The sequence below is a fragment of the Alternaria infectoria genome (assembly GCF_024043175.1).
Source record: "Alternaria infectoria strain BMP 0036 chromosome Unknown scaffold_1, whole genome shotgun sequence".
NCBI lineage: Eukaryota > Fungi > Ascomycota > Dothideomycetes > Pleosporales > Pleosporaceae > Alternaria > Alternaria infectoria.
Genome location: NW_026250690.1, coordinates 2,695,527 through 2,713,046, shown reverse-complemented (window position 1 = coordinate 2,713,046; position 17,520 = coordinate 2,695,527). Strand labels below are relative to the sequence as shown.

Sequence of the window (17,520 nt, the reverse complement as noted above, 5' to 3'; positions counted from 1 at the left end):
TCCGTCCGGATCGCGATTGAGCATAACAGGCCCTAATTCTCCTTTACACAGAGCTCCCTAGTGGCATGACGATGACGTTGCGCCCATGCCTGGCGATAGTACGGGCTGTTAACGCGATGGATGCCGCCCTGTTCGCCAGTGCAGCCAGCTAAGGCCAGCATCATAGCCGTGGCGGCGCTGGGAAAACAGTCATTCCCGCACCTTCTTTGCGGCCAACCTCGAGTCGAAACGGAAGGAGCGTGTGTGCACCGTATACGAAGCTAGCGCCTTGTTGGTCGCGCTTCCATGGCCTGGCTTTCCTGATCCGCTGCACCCCACCGTAAACATTCGCCTCAGGAGTTTCACTACCAACGCTTTGGGTTTCCGGCTCCAGCTCTCCAACCTCACCCGCCTTCGATTCGTACACTCGCTATACGACGCTTTGTTATCGTCTTCTCGTCCATGCACTGCCGCTGCTGATCGCCCGGGTTCCGTCGCCCCTGCCAGCTCATCGGCGCAGCTTCCTCTGACGCCTGTTTCACTCCCAGCAGGCTTACCCTCGCTCGCCGTAGTACACTCTTCAGCTGTGCCCCAACGCATTCCACAACAGACTGCTCCGACCTACGCTCACCCACCGCACCCCCGACGCCGCCCACGAAACTACTGCCACGCCCACACATTCCATTGGAGACCGCCACCGGCCCATCTTTGCGACACCATCTTAAGACGATCGCGTTGAGACGCAGGCTGGAGGGTGAACATGAAGAGGGGGACGTCATGATGGCCGTTACCACCTCGCGCGATGACGCGCTGCGGCTGCCTGAGTCCGAACAGCTCACGATACCCTCGATACGACCCACACAGACGCCCCCACGATCGAGACGGAAAGCATCTACGTTGCCGGCCCTGCGCGCATTCTTCCCCCTTCTCGTCTTCCTCGCCATAGCCTCCTTCCTGCCAATCGCAAGCGCCGTATTCGTAAACTTTGAAGATTGCCTGACACGGGTCTACCTGGCCGACGGCAAGCAAACGCCCTACCTCCGCTTCACCCCCGAATACGTCTGGGCCGACTTCAGTCCGGATCACACTCTTAATGTCACCGTATACGGCAATGTCTCGGGTCAGGCCCAGCTTGGTGACTACCCACCATTGAACGACGACAATTGGAAGGACCCGAATATGACGTTTGGCAAGATTGTGAACCTCGCTCCGAACCACAAGCACTACACTACTCTGTTCTGGAACAACAAGGTCCTGACCTACAACGCATACAACGCGCCCGCCGCCCAGTTTTGTCAGTCCGTACTGAACACAAGCTGCCCGGTGGCTCCATCCTTCGGTGGGAACTTGAGCGAATTCTGGACCTTACCAGCTGTCAGTGTCGCACACAACTTCGGTAGCTCGTACGCATTCTCGACTTGGGCCTCGACACTGCGCATCGTTTCTGGTGACGACAATGCACAGGCTCTCGGCTGCATTTCTGCAAACATCACACCAGACCTCGGCAAAAAATTATCCGACGCGATATGCTACCTTCCGGCTGCCGTGCTCGCCCTCGTGGCTATTGCAACCGTGTTCGCGGCGACCTGCAGCCCATGGGGAACGTCAAACATCTTCCGCTGGACCAGTAACTATGGTCGAGATGAGGACCTGCTGCGGCTGGTCACGCCAGGATTTGGAGATTGTTTGCAGTACATCCAGTTCATCGTCTTGGCAGGAAGTCTCAGCCTGAACTACCCTGGTTACTTCCAGCCCGTCGTCAGCCAGGCCAGTTGGTCGTTACTCCTGTTTAATCAGAGTTTCGTCAGTCAAGGCAACGGCTCCCAGAGTCTTGTTGACGGCATCTACTTTGCTAACGGAACCTACGGCCTGAACCGCCTGGGTCAGTACGTTGGGATGAGTAGAGAGCGTGATATATGGGCGTGCATGGCCATCTTCCTACTCGTTCTGATAGCCTGTGTGATTGTGCTTACCCAGCTCGGCTTCTTTATACGCTGGCTCTTCCGCTGGATTACCAACACGCAAGATGGTGATCTGACTGGGAAGAACTGGTCTTTCACCGCCGGCAACATCATCCGTGTCGTGTACAACTACTTCATGCTTCCGATTATAGCGCTGTCCCTGTTCCAACTCGTAGTCGGTCCACGCTCGCCGGCTTCCGTCGTCTCCTCAGCCGTCATCATGCTGATCATCGTCGCCGGATCAGTTACCTGGATATTCTGGTTTATCTTCACCACACGCCCTCGTGCTCATTTGTTTGACGACCTCCCTACTGTCTTGACCTATGGACCACTCTACAATACCTACTCGGATGATGCCGCTCCATTCTCTTTCATCCCTGTCCTGCTCACTATCATCCGTGGCATCGCTATCGGCGCTATTCAACCGTCTGGCATCGCGCAAATCATCATACTTGCTATATGCGAAGTTATTCTGATCCTTACTCTACATGCCTTCCGGCCGTTCCAGTCGAATACTTCGATGAATGCGTACCATACCTTCTTCGCCACAATCAGACTCATCTGCGTCCTTCTTTCGGTAGCTTTCGTACCTTCCCTCGACGTGGATGAAGCACCCAAAGGCTGGATCGGATACATCATCCTGTTACTACACGCTATCGTGTTGGTCTTCGGCTTCTTCCTGAACGCTCTTCAGACAATCATCGAAGTTTCTGCCCGACTTGGTGGCGTAGGTGCGGACCAGCGAGGTGGTCTTACCGCGGTCTTTGGAAAGCGACAACTGTCGAAACGTAACGTTCATCGAAACACTCGTGGTAGTCTGAACTCGAACGCTGCCATGTTGTCACACGATGAGAACAAGAACATACAGCTCATGAACAGTCGATCTCGAAGTATGTCTGCCAGTTCAGCCGTGCTGTTGAATGGGCCTTATGACCGAGACAGCCAACGGGCAAGTGTTGGATTTGACGGCTTCAGTCAGGGCGACTACGGAAATGTCAGTCCAACTCCAGGATCGGGTCCGGTGCCCTTCACTTTCTTAGGTGGTGGGTCTTCTGGCCAGAGCTCTCGCCGACCAACGATGGGCACCATGGAGGCCGCGGATCCATACTATCGACCTCCACGCCCTCGCAAGCATACGATGGATTCTCTAACCGCAGCTGCACCAGGCAAGGCGCCTCTGGGGAGTGCAGACATTGTGGACGCCCCCTACTCGGACAATCTGGACACTGAAGCTATCAAAGCCGGTGAAGGCCCGTCGCGTACTTCCGGCACACCTGCTCCAGCCTATCTGCGGTTGAATCGAGACGACTCGGACCCAAATCTTGATAGAAGGAACAACAACAATACCGACTATTCCGTGCGCGAGTCAGACTTTTACTATGGACTTCGTGGCCCTGCTTTGTCTTCTCAACCTACGCGAAAGCTGAAGACAGGGCCTGCGGATCCAATGAGTCCTGTCTCGTCGGCTACAGGTTGGTTCAAGAGCTTGAACCTATTGGGTGGGCGGAAGAAGGAAAAGAGCAAGGGATTTGAAGTGGTCAGAAGTACACGAATACCACCGCAGATGATGGCCGTGGAAGAAGACGCTGAGTCGCCAGCAGTCGTGCAGGAGCCATATCGGGACAGTCCTGAGTCACCTCCGCGAGCTCGGAACGCATCAGGAGGGTCAGGCGTAGCGACAGCGGCTGCCTTGGCTGGAGGGAGACGAGACTCTTCCGATAGCGACTCAGACACGAGTGACGAGGAACGAGATTACGATCCAGGCAATCGGATTTCGCCTATTGCACCGGCTCTGGGACCCATTGAGAGTTTTGGCGGAATCGAGCTGCCCAGTAGAATTGGGTCGCGTGCTTCCCGCGTTACGCAACCACCAGGACCTCCAAGTCGCGTGCCATCAATACCGCGCAAGAACTCACGTCGTACGAAGTCGACGGAAGCTGCTCTCCTCCCAGAACGGCTGTCGACTGTTATGGACGTGCCGACGTCAGTGAGTCCGAGCAGTCAAAGACGCAGTCAGCACCTGCAACCGGGCGGACCTGGAGGCCTTCCCATTCGCTTACCCTTTGGATCGACCGAACCTTCACCAGAGCGCTCGCCTGGGCCATCAGCAGCATCGAGCATATACCGTAATGACGGTGTCAGTGAACTGAATGCGCCTCCAGCGATTGGTGGAACGTCGGAGCGTCCTCTCAGCACTGGTGTTGTCCAGCACCATGTGACGAAAGACAGCGTCCAACGTGACGTGTATGACGCGGGAAGTCATCTTGAGGCTTCAGCGGAGATTGTGGACCGCAGTCGCAGTGGCAGCACCCAACACAGTGGGCGCAGCTACCACAGATGAAAAAGTCATTTCATTAATGTCTGTTTTCCCGTATACCATATTGGGATTGATAGATTCCCATTTTAATCTTGATCTTGGCGCCCAACGTGCGCTTACGAGTTTCCTTACTGTATAGTTGTGCAAAAGCGATTTTGATGGCGTTGGTTGGGATACACGAGCGATGGGCTCTTTTGGGCGTAGACGGGGCCACTACATACTTCTTGATACTTTCTATATACATAAGCGGAACGGAGTGCACAGGCACGAGTAGTAACGTACAATAGTAATTCCAGTCAATCCACGACTAGTCATGGCAGAGGGACACTCCAAAGTTTTGGCACGTGAAGAGGGCCGACGAAGACGCGGCGACGCACCGTTGTTCTCTCGCAAGGCTAAGGCAGGCATGGCGGCGCAGATGGTCGCGTGAAACCGCTAAGATAACGGCATAGTGGCGCCTGAGGCATTCCAACATTTGCCGGCCACGCTTAGAAGCCACGGCTCTCTGCTCACCAGTACGTGTCGCGTTGTGCGCTACTTGTCGCCTGACTCTTCTCTGATCTATCTTCTGGACTTTGCACCTTCACGAGCGGCGCATACAGCAGCGTGGTTGGAGTTCCCCTCGCCGAGCCGACGCGCAGGACCCACCCACCTCCGGCCTCTACACCGCAACCCAGCGCTGCGCGACTTACAGGCGGGTGAAAGATAGCTGCCCTGTGGCTCCAGGCTGACTGGAACGAGCAGCGCTATCCACGCTCCGAGTGCCAAAGCCCACACGCGACGCAGACGCCCAAGCAAGTGGCGGCATGTCGCCGTGAGCCGGCCGACCTTCTCTACGAAGAGCACCCCTCCCGTTCACCATCACATAAGCCGTTGCTCACTCGCGCGTGAATTTGACGCTGTTGGCCTCTGTTGGCTCGCTCCCTCCGCTTTCGGTCGCGTCGATCCGTCACAAGCTCTCCCAAATGCCTCCGAACGCCAATCAACGCCCGAGTGGACCCTATTCACACCACTCGCACGCATACGGCGGTCAATATGACGGAGCAAGCAGCACCATAGACGGGCCACGCGAGGCTGTTATGGGCAGCAACTCCCGACACCATTCACAGGGCGTTGTCGCATCACACTTCCTGGCCCAGGACCGCGAAACATGGATGGACTTCCTGAGAGACGGTACCGAATCCACTGCCAACCAGCAACCACCGACTGCACATAGCAACCCCGCTGCCGCCACCGAAGCTCGCTCGAACCCTTCCCCGTCACGATACACCCTCCCAAACCGCCCCTCGCAACGCACCGACTCGTCCTCCTCCCGCAGCTCAGACCGCAAGCGACGTCTCACAACCGCCGACTCGCCCATGAGGCGGCCGTCGAGCATACGCATGCACTCGGAAAGCGCGGGCGACTCGAGTGCGGATCCCATCATGTTGGACTCGTCGCCTGCCTCCATCCGCGCATTACCTCCCACCCCGCCCGTCACATCACAAGCGAACACAGGCACCATGAGGAGACAAAGTGATATTGTGCTGCCGCCATGGCAGCCGGACAACGAAGTGTCTCAGTGTCCGGTGTGCAAGAAGCCCTTTACATTCTTACTTAGGAGGCATCATTGCAGGTACGTACCGCCAGACCTATCGTCGCAGTCGTGTCAGCCATCGGACGTTTGAGGTCATGTGCCTCGTCTGCTTAGAAACCTACAAGTTGCGCCCGTCTGGACTGTTTACTGACAACAAGAACAGGAAATGCGGGAGGGTCGTGTGCGCTTCATGCTCGCCACATCGTATTACTATTCCACGCCAGTTCATCGTGCATCCGCCGTCCGAGAATATAGCAAACTTCGTCGATCTGACAGGAGAAGACGAGAGCGCCATGTCAACTTTCGGCCCGTTCCGCAACCCAGCGCTAGGCGGAGGCGAGGAAGTCCGCGTCTGCAATCCTTGTGTACCTGATCCAAACTTCAGCCCACCTCCACGATACGATTCACTCGGTCATGGCTCTCGGCCCATCCCACCCCGATCTTCACAGGTCCCACCTCCACCACCCCCACATCCTCGCCCACACAGATCGTCGTCCAGCGTACATGATGCTTCGCGCGGCGCAGGCCAGAGCCATGCATATGGCACACGCGACCCCACAAACGAGAGCAATCAAAGTAGGAGAGTGAGCTATCATGCGGGCTCGCATATGGGAGAGCGGCGGCTGCCACCTCTCCCGCCATCTGCTATCGAGCAGCAACACCCACATCACCGCGCACCTCTCATTTCCCAAACCGTAGCTAACAACCGGGCCCGCAACGCACAAAACCGTGTGAACTTCGGGTACGGATCTTTCTCGGGGACCAGTCCTTTCAGCCAAGCCATGTCAACCCCTGTACCGCCTCCACTTCAACCTCAAAATGCCCAGCCAACCCGGCCTCGCCGCCAAATCCCTGAGGAAGACGAATGTCCCATCTGTGGCGAGGAGCTTCCTCCCCAAGGCCCTGACAACGACGATTCGGACCGCACCCAGCACATTGAAGAATGTATCGCCCTACACTCCGCTTCTCCAGGCCCAACAGCTGCACTCACGCCGCAAACATCTGCCAGCCTACCCACTCAACGCACCCGCGGTATGAGCAGTGCAGGTAATGGTGAAGGCGCCAGTAACGCAAATCGAATGAGCCATGCTGCGCGTGGAATGTTTCCGTACGTCGCGACTGAGAAGGACTGTGTTGATGAAGAGGGCAGACAGGCCGAGTGCACGATTTGTCTGGAAGACTTTGAATCTGGGGACAAGATGGCTAGGTTGGTTTGCTGGTGCAAGTTCCATGAGGTTTGTCTTTCCTTTTCCCAGTACGATGGGCCCAAGGTGCTAACATGTGTCTCAGACTTGTATCAAGGAGTGGTGGGATAAGAAAGGCCGGGGTGCTTGCCCCACGCACCAGTTGCAGGAGTAGCTGTGTGGTTATATCGATGACATCGACTGTTGCATATCCCACCGGTAGATACACTTGGCGCACCGCAGACTCTTGGGATTAGGAGCTTTCCTTTATCGGCGTTTTTGGTATACCCCTATCCTTCTTTATCATCATAGGCATTATCCTTGGTTTCGAGTGTCTTTGCATTTATAGACTCACTCTTCGTTCCTGATATGGGAGTATAGAAGAATATGGCATAGCAGTATTACTACACTCAATACACCGAAAACAAGCCCCATGGTGGGAAGCAACCTGAGGCTTTGGTTACTACAGTGATGGTCGTTATAACCTCAATCTTGCTGTTTCCATGGAGTCATCCATTTCCCTGCGGTCGTGAAGATTCGATAATTGATGTTTCCTGCATCGAGCTTGTGAGGAATTGTCAAGAAGCATTACCAGGGACGTCACTTTTGGGTTCAAGTGCGATCACCAGAAGACGTCGGCGGCGTCTATTGCGACTTCCTGCAGGCACCGGACTAGGGTGATGGAAGTGGGTCTTAAGGCTAGTCCCACGAGGCTGGTAAGGCGAGTCGAGTAACGATCCTCGACCCACTCCCAACATCGCATCTCAGCGCGTCACGTCGCCTAGTCTCCAGCCTCCGAACTTCTTTTGTGGCAGCCACATCTCGCGACTTCATCTCGACACAACAACCATGTTGACGCAGCTTCCTTCATTCCGTACTCAAAACCGGCTAATGACGCGTAAGCAAGTCCCATGCTACCCGCGCGAACGCGCCTCAGAACTCGGTCGTCCTTTGCTAGCTCTATGGGTGTGGAACTCAGCATCCAGCCCATTAAACAAATGTTTCCGCTTCTGGAGTGTTGCATCTTGAGAGTGATGGATCTGCCGTAGGTCGAGGCGAATTCGCATTCGCGCAGGCGTTGGCTACAAATGAGGAAGCGGTGAGTAGGGCAGCCGCTGATGTAGTAACAAGACTATTAGTCAAACCTAGAATTTAGCTCTCTTGTTGTATACCCCGAGGCCATCGTAGAGGCGACAAACATATTCGCCGACACTAGATGAATAGCGCCGTCGTCCCGTCTTCGGTCCGCTTCATCTAAGACCTCTGATCGCTTGTACCAAAGTCACATCGTTTTTCTTTCCCGCACCACATCCCTCTCGTTTTCTTCCCCAAGACCCTCTGCCACCATGGTACAATTACAGCGGCTAGGTTTATTGACTGTGGCGCCCGGTCTCCTTTCCTTGGCTACCGCCAATGAATACGATTACGACGTGCTCGTGGTCGGTGGAGGCTCCAGTGGCACTCACGCTGCCATCCGGCTGCAGCAGTCTGAAAAATCGGTTGCGCTCGTTGAGAAAGAGTGCCGGCTGGGTGGACACACCAACACCTACAAGGACACGGCGACTGGCGAGACTTTCGATTACGGCACCCAAGTTCTTGTCAATACCACCACCGTTCGACACTTGTTCGACTCCCTCAACATTCCCCTAGCTCCTTTCAAGCCTGGTGGCCAGCCCAAGGCAGTCGATTTCCGAAATTCGATCGTCGGGCTCTCATGGCCCGTCGTCGACGCTAATGCCTCTGCTGTAGCTCTGGATAAGTACCAGGCTCTCCTCACGCAGTACCCAGACGATTTCTTCCGTGGATACCACCTCCCTGACCCCGTTCCGGAGGACCTATTAATGCCTTGGGGTGACTTCCTGCGAAAATACGACGTGGGTGCGCTGGCATATGATGGCTTCTTGCAGTTCCAGGGCATGGGCAATATCCTGGCCCAACCTACCCTATACGTGATGAAGCTCTTCAATCCCATGCAAGTCTCAGCTCGCAAAGACAAGACCAAAGTCTCGCAAGCAAACCACGACCAGCAGGCGCTCTGGGATGCCGCAGAACAGAAACTCGGGATGGGCAACAGCTCTGTCGTGAAGTGTGCCAACATCAAATCTATCACACGCAGCCCGTCATGCGTCACCCTGGTCGTCCAGACCCCATCAGGCACCCAGACCATTCGCGCAAAGAAACTTCTTATGTCCATCCCACCTAAGGTCGCCCTCCTCAACCAGTTCTTGGACCTGAACACGGAGGAAACAGACCTTTTCTCTCGCTTCAACAGCAGCGGTTACTGGAATGCAGTCGTGGCCAACACTGGCTTCCCCGAGGGCGTCTCTCTCTACAACTACGACGCAAAAGCCGCCTTCGGCATCCCCGGTCTTCCAGGCGCATATTATTTCACCGCCGAAATCGACAATCTCTACTCAGTGCAGTACTCTACCCCAGAGGAAGCCTCGGACGATTACTTCACCTCTGATATCCTCGCCACGGTCCAGAGGATTCGCGAGGCCCTGGATCTGGCTCCTGCCAATCAATCTACCACGATAAAGGCTAGCAATAATCATTCCCCTTTCGCCTTGAGCGTCTCAGTGGATGAGATTAAGAACGGCTTTTACAAGCGTTTCGTGGCTCTGCAAGGCATGACGAATACGTTTTGGACGGGAGCGAATTGGGCTTCGGGGAGTTCGAGCACGATTTGGGACTTCACGGAGGTTGAGGTTTTGCCTGCTATTCTCAAGAGCTTGGAGTGAGCAAATGTGTTCGATAGTGTATGCGTTAATGCTGTAGTCTAGTATCTACGAACGCGTATATTATTTAGCTCGCGGGTTCGTCTTCAGAACACCGACTCTTCTGGTGCAGACCCAGCAGCGTTAATATCCCAACTGCCATAACCCACACGAATTGAAGTCATGGATCCATTAGTCCCAGTCCATGACCTTGGGCAAAGCTGGACTCGTCTCTTTTGTAGGCTATCCTTACCGTACAGATCAAAGAGGGACCATAGAGATATCCTGATTCTTGCCCGCCCTGGGCCGATCGCAGCAACGCTTCTACCAAGAGGTTGCGTATCTCTTGGCTCTATTGAACCCGCGGAGTACGCATTGGTTGGCGTGGGCGTTTTTGTGAGCGACTTGATATGCTCCTGCCCACAATAGGTCGCATCAGGTAGTAACCTCGTGTCTTTGGTCGCAAAGGCCCGAGAACAAATGTAGTTAAGAACGACGCATCCATTTCCCTCCCCAATATGTACCCAATCAGTCCCGTTTGTCTCAATCTCAATATACGACCCGTTCCTGATTCGGCCATCGCTGTTGGGCTGAAGGTTGTCAATCTCAGGCGCCAGGCTTTGCATAACAACGAGAGTAGAACAAGCGCAGAGAGTATGCTCATTGCTCTTCATGATGGAGTACACCAGTTCAAGACCCGAACAACCGTAATCGACTGTGATAGCATGTGTCTCAGAGCATAGCGCAAGTAGTGAGAAGATCCTATCTCTGGCAACGCTGCATCTCTTGTCACGGAATGTTAACAGAAGGCTTGCTAGAGGGTTTCCGACAATTTTTTGACTGCTAATGAGCGCGAAAACTCGACCGATTGCTTCATCTGTATTCCCAGGCAAGCCACGGAGCAATACCCGAAGCCTATGCATTGTGATCGTTAATGGCCCAATTGCAACGGCGATGCGGCGCGCAAGTTTGAGCTCTTGTGTGATCCATGCTCGGGTCCAATAGTCGTTGCCGAGTAGATCATTGTTTACTGCTCTTCTTGCCTCCCGCACGGGTGTTCTTTCCTTCCAAGTAGAAGGATGACTGTACCTCAGCTGTAGTTCTCCATGATAATGTAGAACTGTCTCTTTCGACGCAAGTCCCAGCCATGCAATGACCGTTTCGGCCCTGGAGTATATCCTCCCCATCTGCATGACTTGGTGATTCCGTTCGACTGTGTTCTCTTGATCAACACAAACAGCGTCTATCCAATATGTATGAGCTGTACGCTCAGGATCGGCTCTGGTGACCTTCAAGTATTCGAAGAGATTCGGTTGAACGAAGAAATGTTTTCCGTTCATCAGTACAAGTTGTTTCGGTTCAGGTTCGCCCCACGCGTACGATAAGCAACGATAGGGCGCATAGTCTATGGTCGTATGCGATATGGAACATTGGACGAGGCCTTCAGCTGACAGCGTTGGTGATATCTTTAGCAGCCTTATGGAAGGCTGCGAATGATCGAGTGATTCGTGTTCGAAGAAATCGGTGGGAGAAGGCTGTACTATACTCCGCAGCTGCGAGACTGGGTCATTCGCCAGGATACTTGACGGGGAAAATGAAGTTGAAGTCGCCATGGTAAATCGCTTGAGACTTGACTCTAGCCCGAGCACGAGGATTGCGAAGGAAAGGTCAAGGTCGATGAAGAGTATCGTTGCTTCCGGTACCATGTGGAAGCGCGGCTGAGTTTATGCGGGGTTATCAGCTGAGGCAGCCACGGTGGGCGCAGCATGCTCAGCCGCAACACCGAAATCTTGCTGAGAACAGCGACGTAATCGCATCACTGAGAACGTGTTTCCAATCCAGAGGAACTGGTATGCAAGCTACCATGCGCGAGGGGGTTCGAACGCAGCGCTGAGCTGCGCCTTTATATCCTGTCAGCATCCGGTCAAGAAAAGGAGCTGATCGCGCAAGTCCTCCTTCTCAGCCTGCTCTTTTGGCCCGCTACAAGTATTTGTCAGCTCTCATTGTATTATCTTCCGGCTATCAAGATGGATTTCTCCAAAGATCCTATCATAATGACTGACACATCGGCACAAAACGGACAACGTACCAGTCCTCCTCCCCGCTTTGAAGGAAAGCCTTATCTGCAATGTCTCGACACGCTCGAGGATGCATTCCCAGCGCTCAAGTCCTTCTTGGAAAAGCTAGCAAACGAGGGAGAAGCCGGCCGTCAGGCTGTCAGGCAACACTACGAGAAAGAGCATCAACGTACGCCGGGTCGATGCTATTGCTTGGAGTTCAAGGCCAAAAGCGTTGTGGAGGTGGAAAAAGGTGGCTTTAAGAGCGCTGCTGTGCTCCGGGAGTACCTCAAGGAGAAGCCAGCCAATAAGAGCCGTGAGGAGAGACACAAGCGGCTCTTCATTCTTGAAGATATGGAACCGGACTATGTGGATGCACTGGGCCATCATCTAGGCGTCGACCCTCTTGTCTTCAGCGAGCAGATGAATACCTGGAACGTTAGTAATATCCATGTACGAACTGTATGTGAGACAGACACTGACTTCGTACACTCATCTTTAGTTCACGGACTCCTGGTCCATCCCACATAGAGGATTGCCATCGATGTCAGTGCCCGGGCAGTCATTCACGCTGCGCTACTACGAATTGCGGACTTTGCTCTGTGCCAAGTCGGTAAATGTTCTGAAACTGCAGACGTCGTTCGCAGTGAATCGTCGGAGATACGAGAGGTGGCGGGATATTGACGTACCATCATCAGGCACCCCTGATCGAAGGCATGCTTTTGTGAGACGGTGCGCTTCGTTCTGGACATCACAGACTTCTCCTTCAGATGGAGAGGCGAACGATGAAGGTTGGGATGGTAAGGCTTCTGAGACGATGTTATCTGGTAGATCACTGCTGACGGCCACCCACTTTAGCTGTCATCCTAGTAGATCCCGCCTTTGCTACCGCATGCGAGCCGCCAAAGACGGAGTCGGCCAGCGGCGGACGGGCGACGGGTGTGGCTGCAAGCGAGTGCTTAAAAAATCACGAGGCTGAACTGGATCCAAGTGCACGCAAAGCTCTAGATGATTGCTTGATCCTGCAAGATCCCACAATCTTCCCCGACCGGTCGGAACTCTGGAAAGCACAAGACCACAATTCATCTCGACCCCCCAAACTCGAAGCGGTCTCTCATCAGAGCTGGCCGTACCACTACGGATGTTCTACATTAGCTCCCCTCATGTTCTCCGAAGTTGGTCTGGGTACAAAAGAGATGAATCTTCCAATGTTCCAACAAAAGCGAAATCTTACCAGTGCTATGGAAGAAATAGCATTCCACTGGACCAAGCTTGCCACTCCAGACTTGATCCAGCAGACGAACCTGAAGTCATCCAATGCTGCTTATTACCTCTTGAAACATGTTGCGCAACACTGGGTTAATCAACTTGAGCTCATGAATACCACCATTGCGAGGGCTGAATGGTTCGCAGATGACTACCAAGCCAAAATCGACGACAATTTGACCAAAAAGAAATGGAAGTCTGACCTACTGGAGATCAATGAGATTGCGAAGGACATCAATTACATGCGCCGACACTTGAATCACTTTTGGCGCGCTATGTATCTCAACCTAGAGCGTCTTGGTGTTCAGCTAGGTGATGAAACTGTCACCAAAGAAGCGTCTCTAGCGATCAAGCATGCGCAGAAGGACTTCCTTACAATACACACAAGGATGCAGCCTTTGCGCGATCGCGCAGAAGCCTTGAACTCTGTCTCAAACGATCTCGCGAATCTTCGGGCGGCGTTCAGAGGCGTCTCAGACGGCGAGTTCGGCCTTCGTCTCAGCCTGTTCGCATCCATCGTCTTCCCGCTCACCCTGCTTGCTGGCATCTTCAGCATGGGGGACGACTTTCGCCCTGGTAGAAAACAGTTCTGGCAACTCTGGGCTATCGGCATACCCGTTTGCGTTGTGGTCGCACTCGGATTGGTGTACGGGAGAAGGCCTTGGGCAGTGGCCACCGATCTTTGGGAGTATGTAAGATCATGGTTCGAGTACTACGGGCTCATGAAGCCCAAGGAAAAGAATGCGGCGCAGAAACAGAAAATTGAAGGTACACAAATGAAAGAGAAGAGAACCCGCAAGCAAGGCGGACGAGCAAGTTTGGTGAGAAGGACAGGTTGGAACGTCCGGGACGAAGAACATGGTGTTGATGATTGAGTGTAGATTCATGATAATCCGAGGTGCAAGGCTAGAGTGGGGTCTGCCGAGGCAGCACGGGCTTGGCACCACCGGGGCCTCACCCCTGCATCACGGCAGCAATAGCTTCAAGCTGCGCCCTCTTCCACCTCTGCGAGATGGTCGTATGCGTATCATCCTCCACCCTCAAAACGACATTTCCATTGTCACCGCCCAGCCTCGCCGCAATCTGCATTCCATGATGGGCAGGTACGAAACAGTCATCCTTGCCATACCACAACTGCACCGGCAGATCCTTCCTGATGTCCTCGACCCGGAAACCCCAGTCACTACATATCGTTCGCCCATCCAACGCTATACCGTCGAAACCCTGCGCTCTCGCTTCACGAGTTGATCGTAATATCAGGCGGATGAGGTCCTCATCTGCCATGATCTCGCGATCCCTTGGATCCTTGATTGAGGCGAGCTTTGAGGGGTCTAGCACACGCTGTAAACGCTCCTCGTCGCTTAGATCCATACGCCCAAAAGCATCGCGGCTGAAGAACCATTTGATGAGAAAGACGGGCGCGTGCTTCCATCCGAACGGGAAGCCAAATTGGTGCTGGAGGTCTGCTCCCTTCATGCCAATGTCCATTGGTCCGACCCCACATACAACGGATACGCATTTGAGCTGCGGAGCTGGAAGTGCTGCTGCGCACGCAAGAGTATAGGGGCCTCCTCCAGATGCACCCAGAACAGAGTAGCTCTCGAGTTGCAGACGGTCGACGAGACATTGTAGGTCTCTTGGGCAATCCAACAATGTTCGTTGGGGATGCGGCGTGCTCAAGCCGATTCCAGGTCTATCGACCGCGATTATCCGTAAGCCTAGCTCCAGAGCGATATCCTGGTACGAAGCTGCTTCGATGCGAGACCCTGGAAGTCCGTGGTGATAAAAGATGGCATGGCCAGAAGGCGACCCGTACTGTGCGTAACCCAGCTTGCGCCCGTCGGGAAGCGTCAGTGTGTCTGAGGTATCATTTCCTAAGGGGTATCGACATTTGCGGGTATCTCCGTGAGTGGTAGTTCCATGCTCTTCTATGCTCATAGCTGTGTATGATATGATGGGATATCCTGTGATGTACACTCGGCAAATAGGTGTGCCGTGGTATTCTATCTTACGGGCAAATCGGATCGGACGTGCGCACTCTAACTACCATCATTATCACGATAGAACATGGTTTTATAAACACTCTCTTTGATGAGGAGAAGCCCCATCGGCACTGTCGGACAGCCGACCAACAGCATCAGGTGTTGTGCTTACTCCGATCCTTTCCGCGTTCTTGCGACGATTAGGCACCAGCTCAGCCTTGCCAAAACGTTCAGGGTGAACGGCAATCCATCCATCACCTTTATGTCTCGATGAGCGGCATGCGCCCACAAACTTTTCGCGTCTGTGCTGTGACTGCTTTACAGCACGGGAATATCAGGGTGCTCTATCTTTCTTTTCTACCTAGGAATGCGACACAGTTTCTACGTACAGTCTTCGAAGCGCAGGGAAGTGGGGACCAAGTTACCCGTCGCTTGAGGACCGCTGTAACATCGAAGTGTATTCATGATGCTCAACACAGTCGTTCAAGGCATACCTCACAGTTTCGACAAAGAGTACTTCAACTTCATTGTAGGCGGTGTGCCTGGTTTTGGTTCTAGTTGCTGCGGATTAGGGTGGAAGGAAGCTACCCATTCAACGCAGCCTTGGGCCTACGCTATTACCGGCCATGCTATTCTGAAGTATTTGACGCATACTAGCGACATACGCGCCCGTGTACCAGATTCTGCACATGCATAATCGTGAAAAGGTCTTGGCTACACTAGCTAGATATCTGCACATACACTATGCAGTCATCAGGCCAGATCAGCACACAAACGCCGTGTTACTTTACCTCTCCCGCTTCAACATAGTCTACACCGATTAGTCGAGATAGAGACACACTACGGAGTCTACGATCATGTATGTACGCCTTAGCATCGTACTCGAACATGGCAAGAGACGGCGAAATTTCCCCGCGTCCATGTATGGATTACCGCTTCCGGCTCGACCAGTGTATGTGGAATGCAGGAGAGAAAAAAAGCAGTCCAAGAGGCGTACTGTCAGCGCGTGCAGATATCCCGGTAGACACCATACCTGCAGCAGAAAATCTCGTTACCGTCTATGACGACGCGATTGCGTCGATTGCGTTGCGCTGCGTTGGAATCGCGAACACCCGGTGAAAGCTGAGAAAAGCGTTTACCAATCGCCACCACCAAAGGATCAGCGCAAACCACGAGGTGTCAACACCAACACATCCCAGCATCCACGCGCACAACGCAGATCACCAAAGAGTGAGGCTCAACGTTGCACGTGTCAACTCGAGTCATGTCTCCACGCCACCGCAGTTCGCGAATCTGGCCCCAGAGCAAGTCTTCCGTCGATCAGCATGAGCGCGAAACCAATGCTCGGAACAGCATACTCGCCTTCGTAGCTTGAAGCAGTGGAGATCGGCGACGTTATCGACGGCGCCCTGCAGCATGTGCAATTATCGGCGTTGAGCGCTTTGCTGCGAGTGGCTGTCGGCTGGTTGGCTGCTGTGCGACGTAGTATTCGCGCGTACCTCACCGATCTCGAGACTGCGGTTCCGGCGCTGGGGGCCTCGATCCTGAAGACGTGTTCCGACAGCCTGTCACTCCAGACTATCGGGATTGCGTGACTAGCATGTGGTGCCCATGTTGTTGTATGCGAGGGTTGATTAACTTGTGATTGGCGGAATGGAGACGGGAGAATGCATGGCTGTGAGAGTGTGGATGTCAGGTAAAGCCGTGGCGGACCGTGGCGTAACGGGTCCGAGCTGCACGGGATCATCCTCTCACTCACAGATTGTCATCTTGATTATGTGAGCCAGACTTCTCACACACTACTATTGCAGTAGATTATGCCTATAGATTAGTATGCAAAGTAAATATTTTTACGTATTAAATGCGGCGCTAGAGACTTAGCGCGCTAAGCTCTACATTATTTAACCTACCTACACCTATTTATAAGTAGGCTATAGAAGCTCTATACTTTATACTTATCTCTATATATATATACTATTACTTATAATATATACTTAATATATTTAAATTACGTATTAAATATAGCTTTAGCTATATTATACCTTAACTAAAAGTAATAATTAATTCTTTAAGCGTTTTTCTAATATAGACTATCTATATTATATTTTATATCTTATATCTTATATTACTTTATTATTACTCTATTATTACTTTATTATTACTTTATTATTACTACTTTATAACTAAGTATAATTTATTACTAACTTAGAGCTACTAATTAAAGTAAAGAGTAGTAAAGTACTATTTTAGTAATATATATAGTACTTACTAAGATAACTATCTACTTTAGAGTTATATATATAACTATTATAATAAGCTATATACTTATAGTAATTAGAAATCTAATTATATAAAATAATATTTAAACTTAAAGTAAGAGTATTATAATAATAATAAGAACTAATATAGTAAAAATAGTATTAGTAATTTAAGAATCTTAGTACTAAATATAAAGAGTAGAATAAAAGCTAATAGCTATAC

At 52.6% G+C, this 17,520-nt stretch overlaps 5 protein-coding genes across 5 annotated transcripts; 4 read left to right on the top strand and 1 right to left on the bottom strand.

The window, feature by feature from the left end:
* Positions 1 to 756: 756 nt before the first annotated feature.
* On the top strand, positions 757 to 4,281 carry J4E92_000884 (uncharacterized protein; the record flags this gene model as incomplete). Its single annotated transcript, XM_051492298.1, has 1 exon — positions 757 to 4,281. The coding sequence occupies one exon, from the start codon at positions 757 to 759 to the stop codon at positions 4,279 to 4,281; it is 3,525 nt and encodes a 1,174-aa protein (XP_051357810.1).
* Positions 4,282 to 5,222: 941 nt separating this feature from the next.
* Positions 5,223 to 5,924, top strand: J4E92_000883 (uncharacterized protein; the record flags this gene model as incomplete). The annotated part of the gene is made up of 1 exon (XM_051492297.1): positions 5,223 to 5,924. The coding sequence occupies one exon, from the start codon at positions 5,223 to 5,225 to the stop codon at positions 5,922 to 5,924; it is 702 nt and encodes a 233-aa protein (XP_051357809.1).
* A 2,439-nt stretch (positions 5,925 to 8,363) lies between these two features.
* J4E92_000882 (uncharacterized protein) lies at positions 8,364 to 9,758 on the top strand (the record flags this gene model as incomplete). The annotated part of the gene is made up of 1 exon (XM_051492296.1): positions 8,364 to 9,758. The coding sequence occupies one exon, from the start codon at positions 8,364 to 8,366 to the stop codon at positions 9,756 to 9,758; it is 1,395 nt and encodes a 464-aa protein (XP_051357808.1).
* A 2,030-nt stretch (positions 9,759 to 11,788) lies between these two features.
* J4E92_000881 (uncharacterized protein) lies at positions 11,789 to 13,932 on the top strand (the record flags this gene model as incomplete). The annotated part of the gene is made up of 4 exons (XM_051492295.1): positions 11,789 to 12,253; positions 12,323 to 12,404; positions 12,562 to 12,591; positions 12,650 to 13,932. 4 exons carry the CDS (start codon positions 11,789 to 11,791, stop codon positions 13,930 to 13,932), a joined length of 1,860 nt encoding a protein of 619 aa, XP_051357807.1.
* A 79-nt stretch (positions 13,933 to 14,011) lies between these two features.
* Positions 14,012 to 14,995, bottom strand: J4E92_000880 (uncharacterized protein; the record flags this gene model as incomplete). The annotated part of the gene is made up of 1 exon (XM_051492294.1): positions 14,012 to 14,995. The coding sequence occupies one exon, from the start codon at positions 14,993 to 14,995 to the stop codon at positions 14,012 to 14,014; it is 984 nt and encodes a 327-aa protein (XP_051357806.1).
* Between the last annotated feature and the right edge of the window lie 2,525 nt (positions 14,996 to 17,520).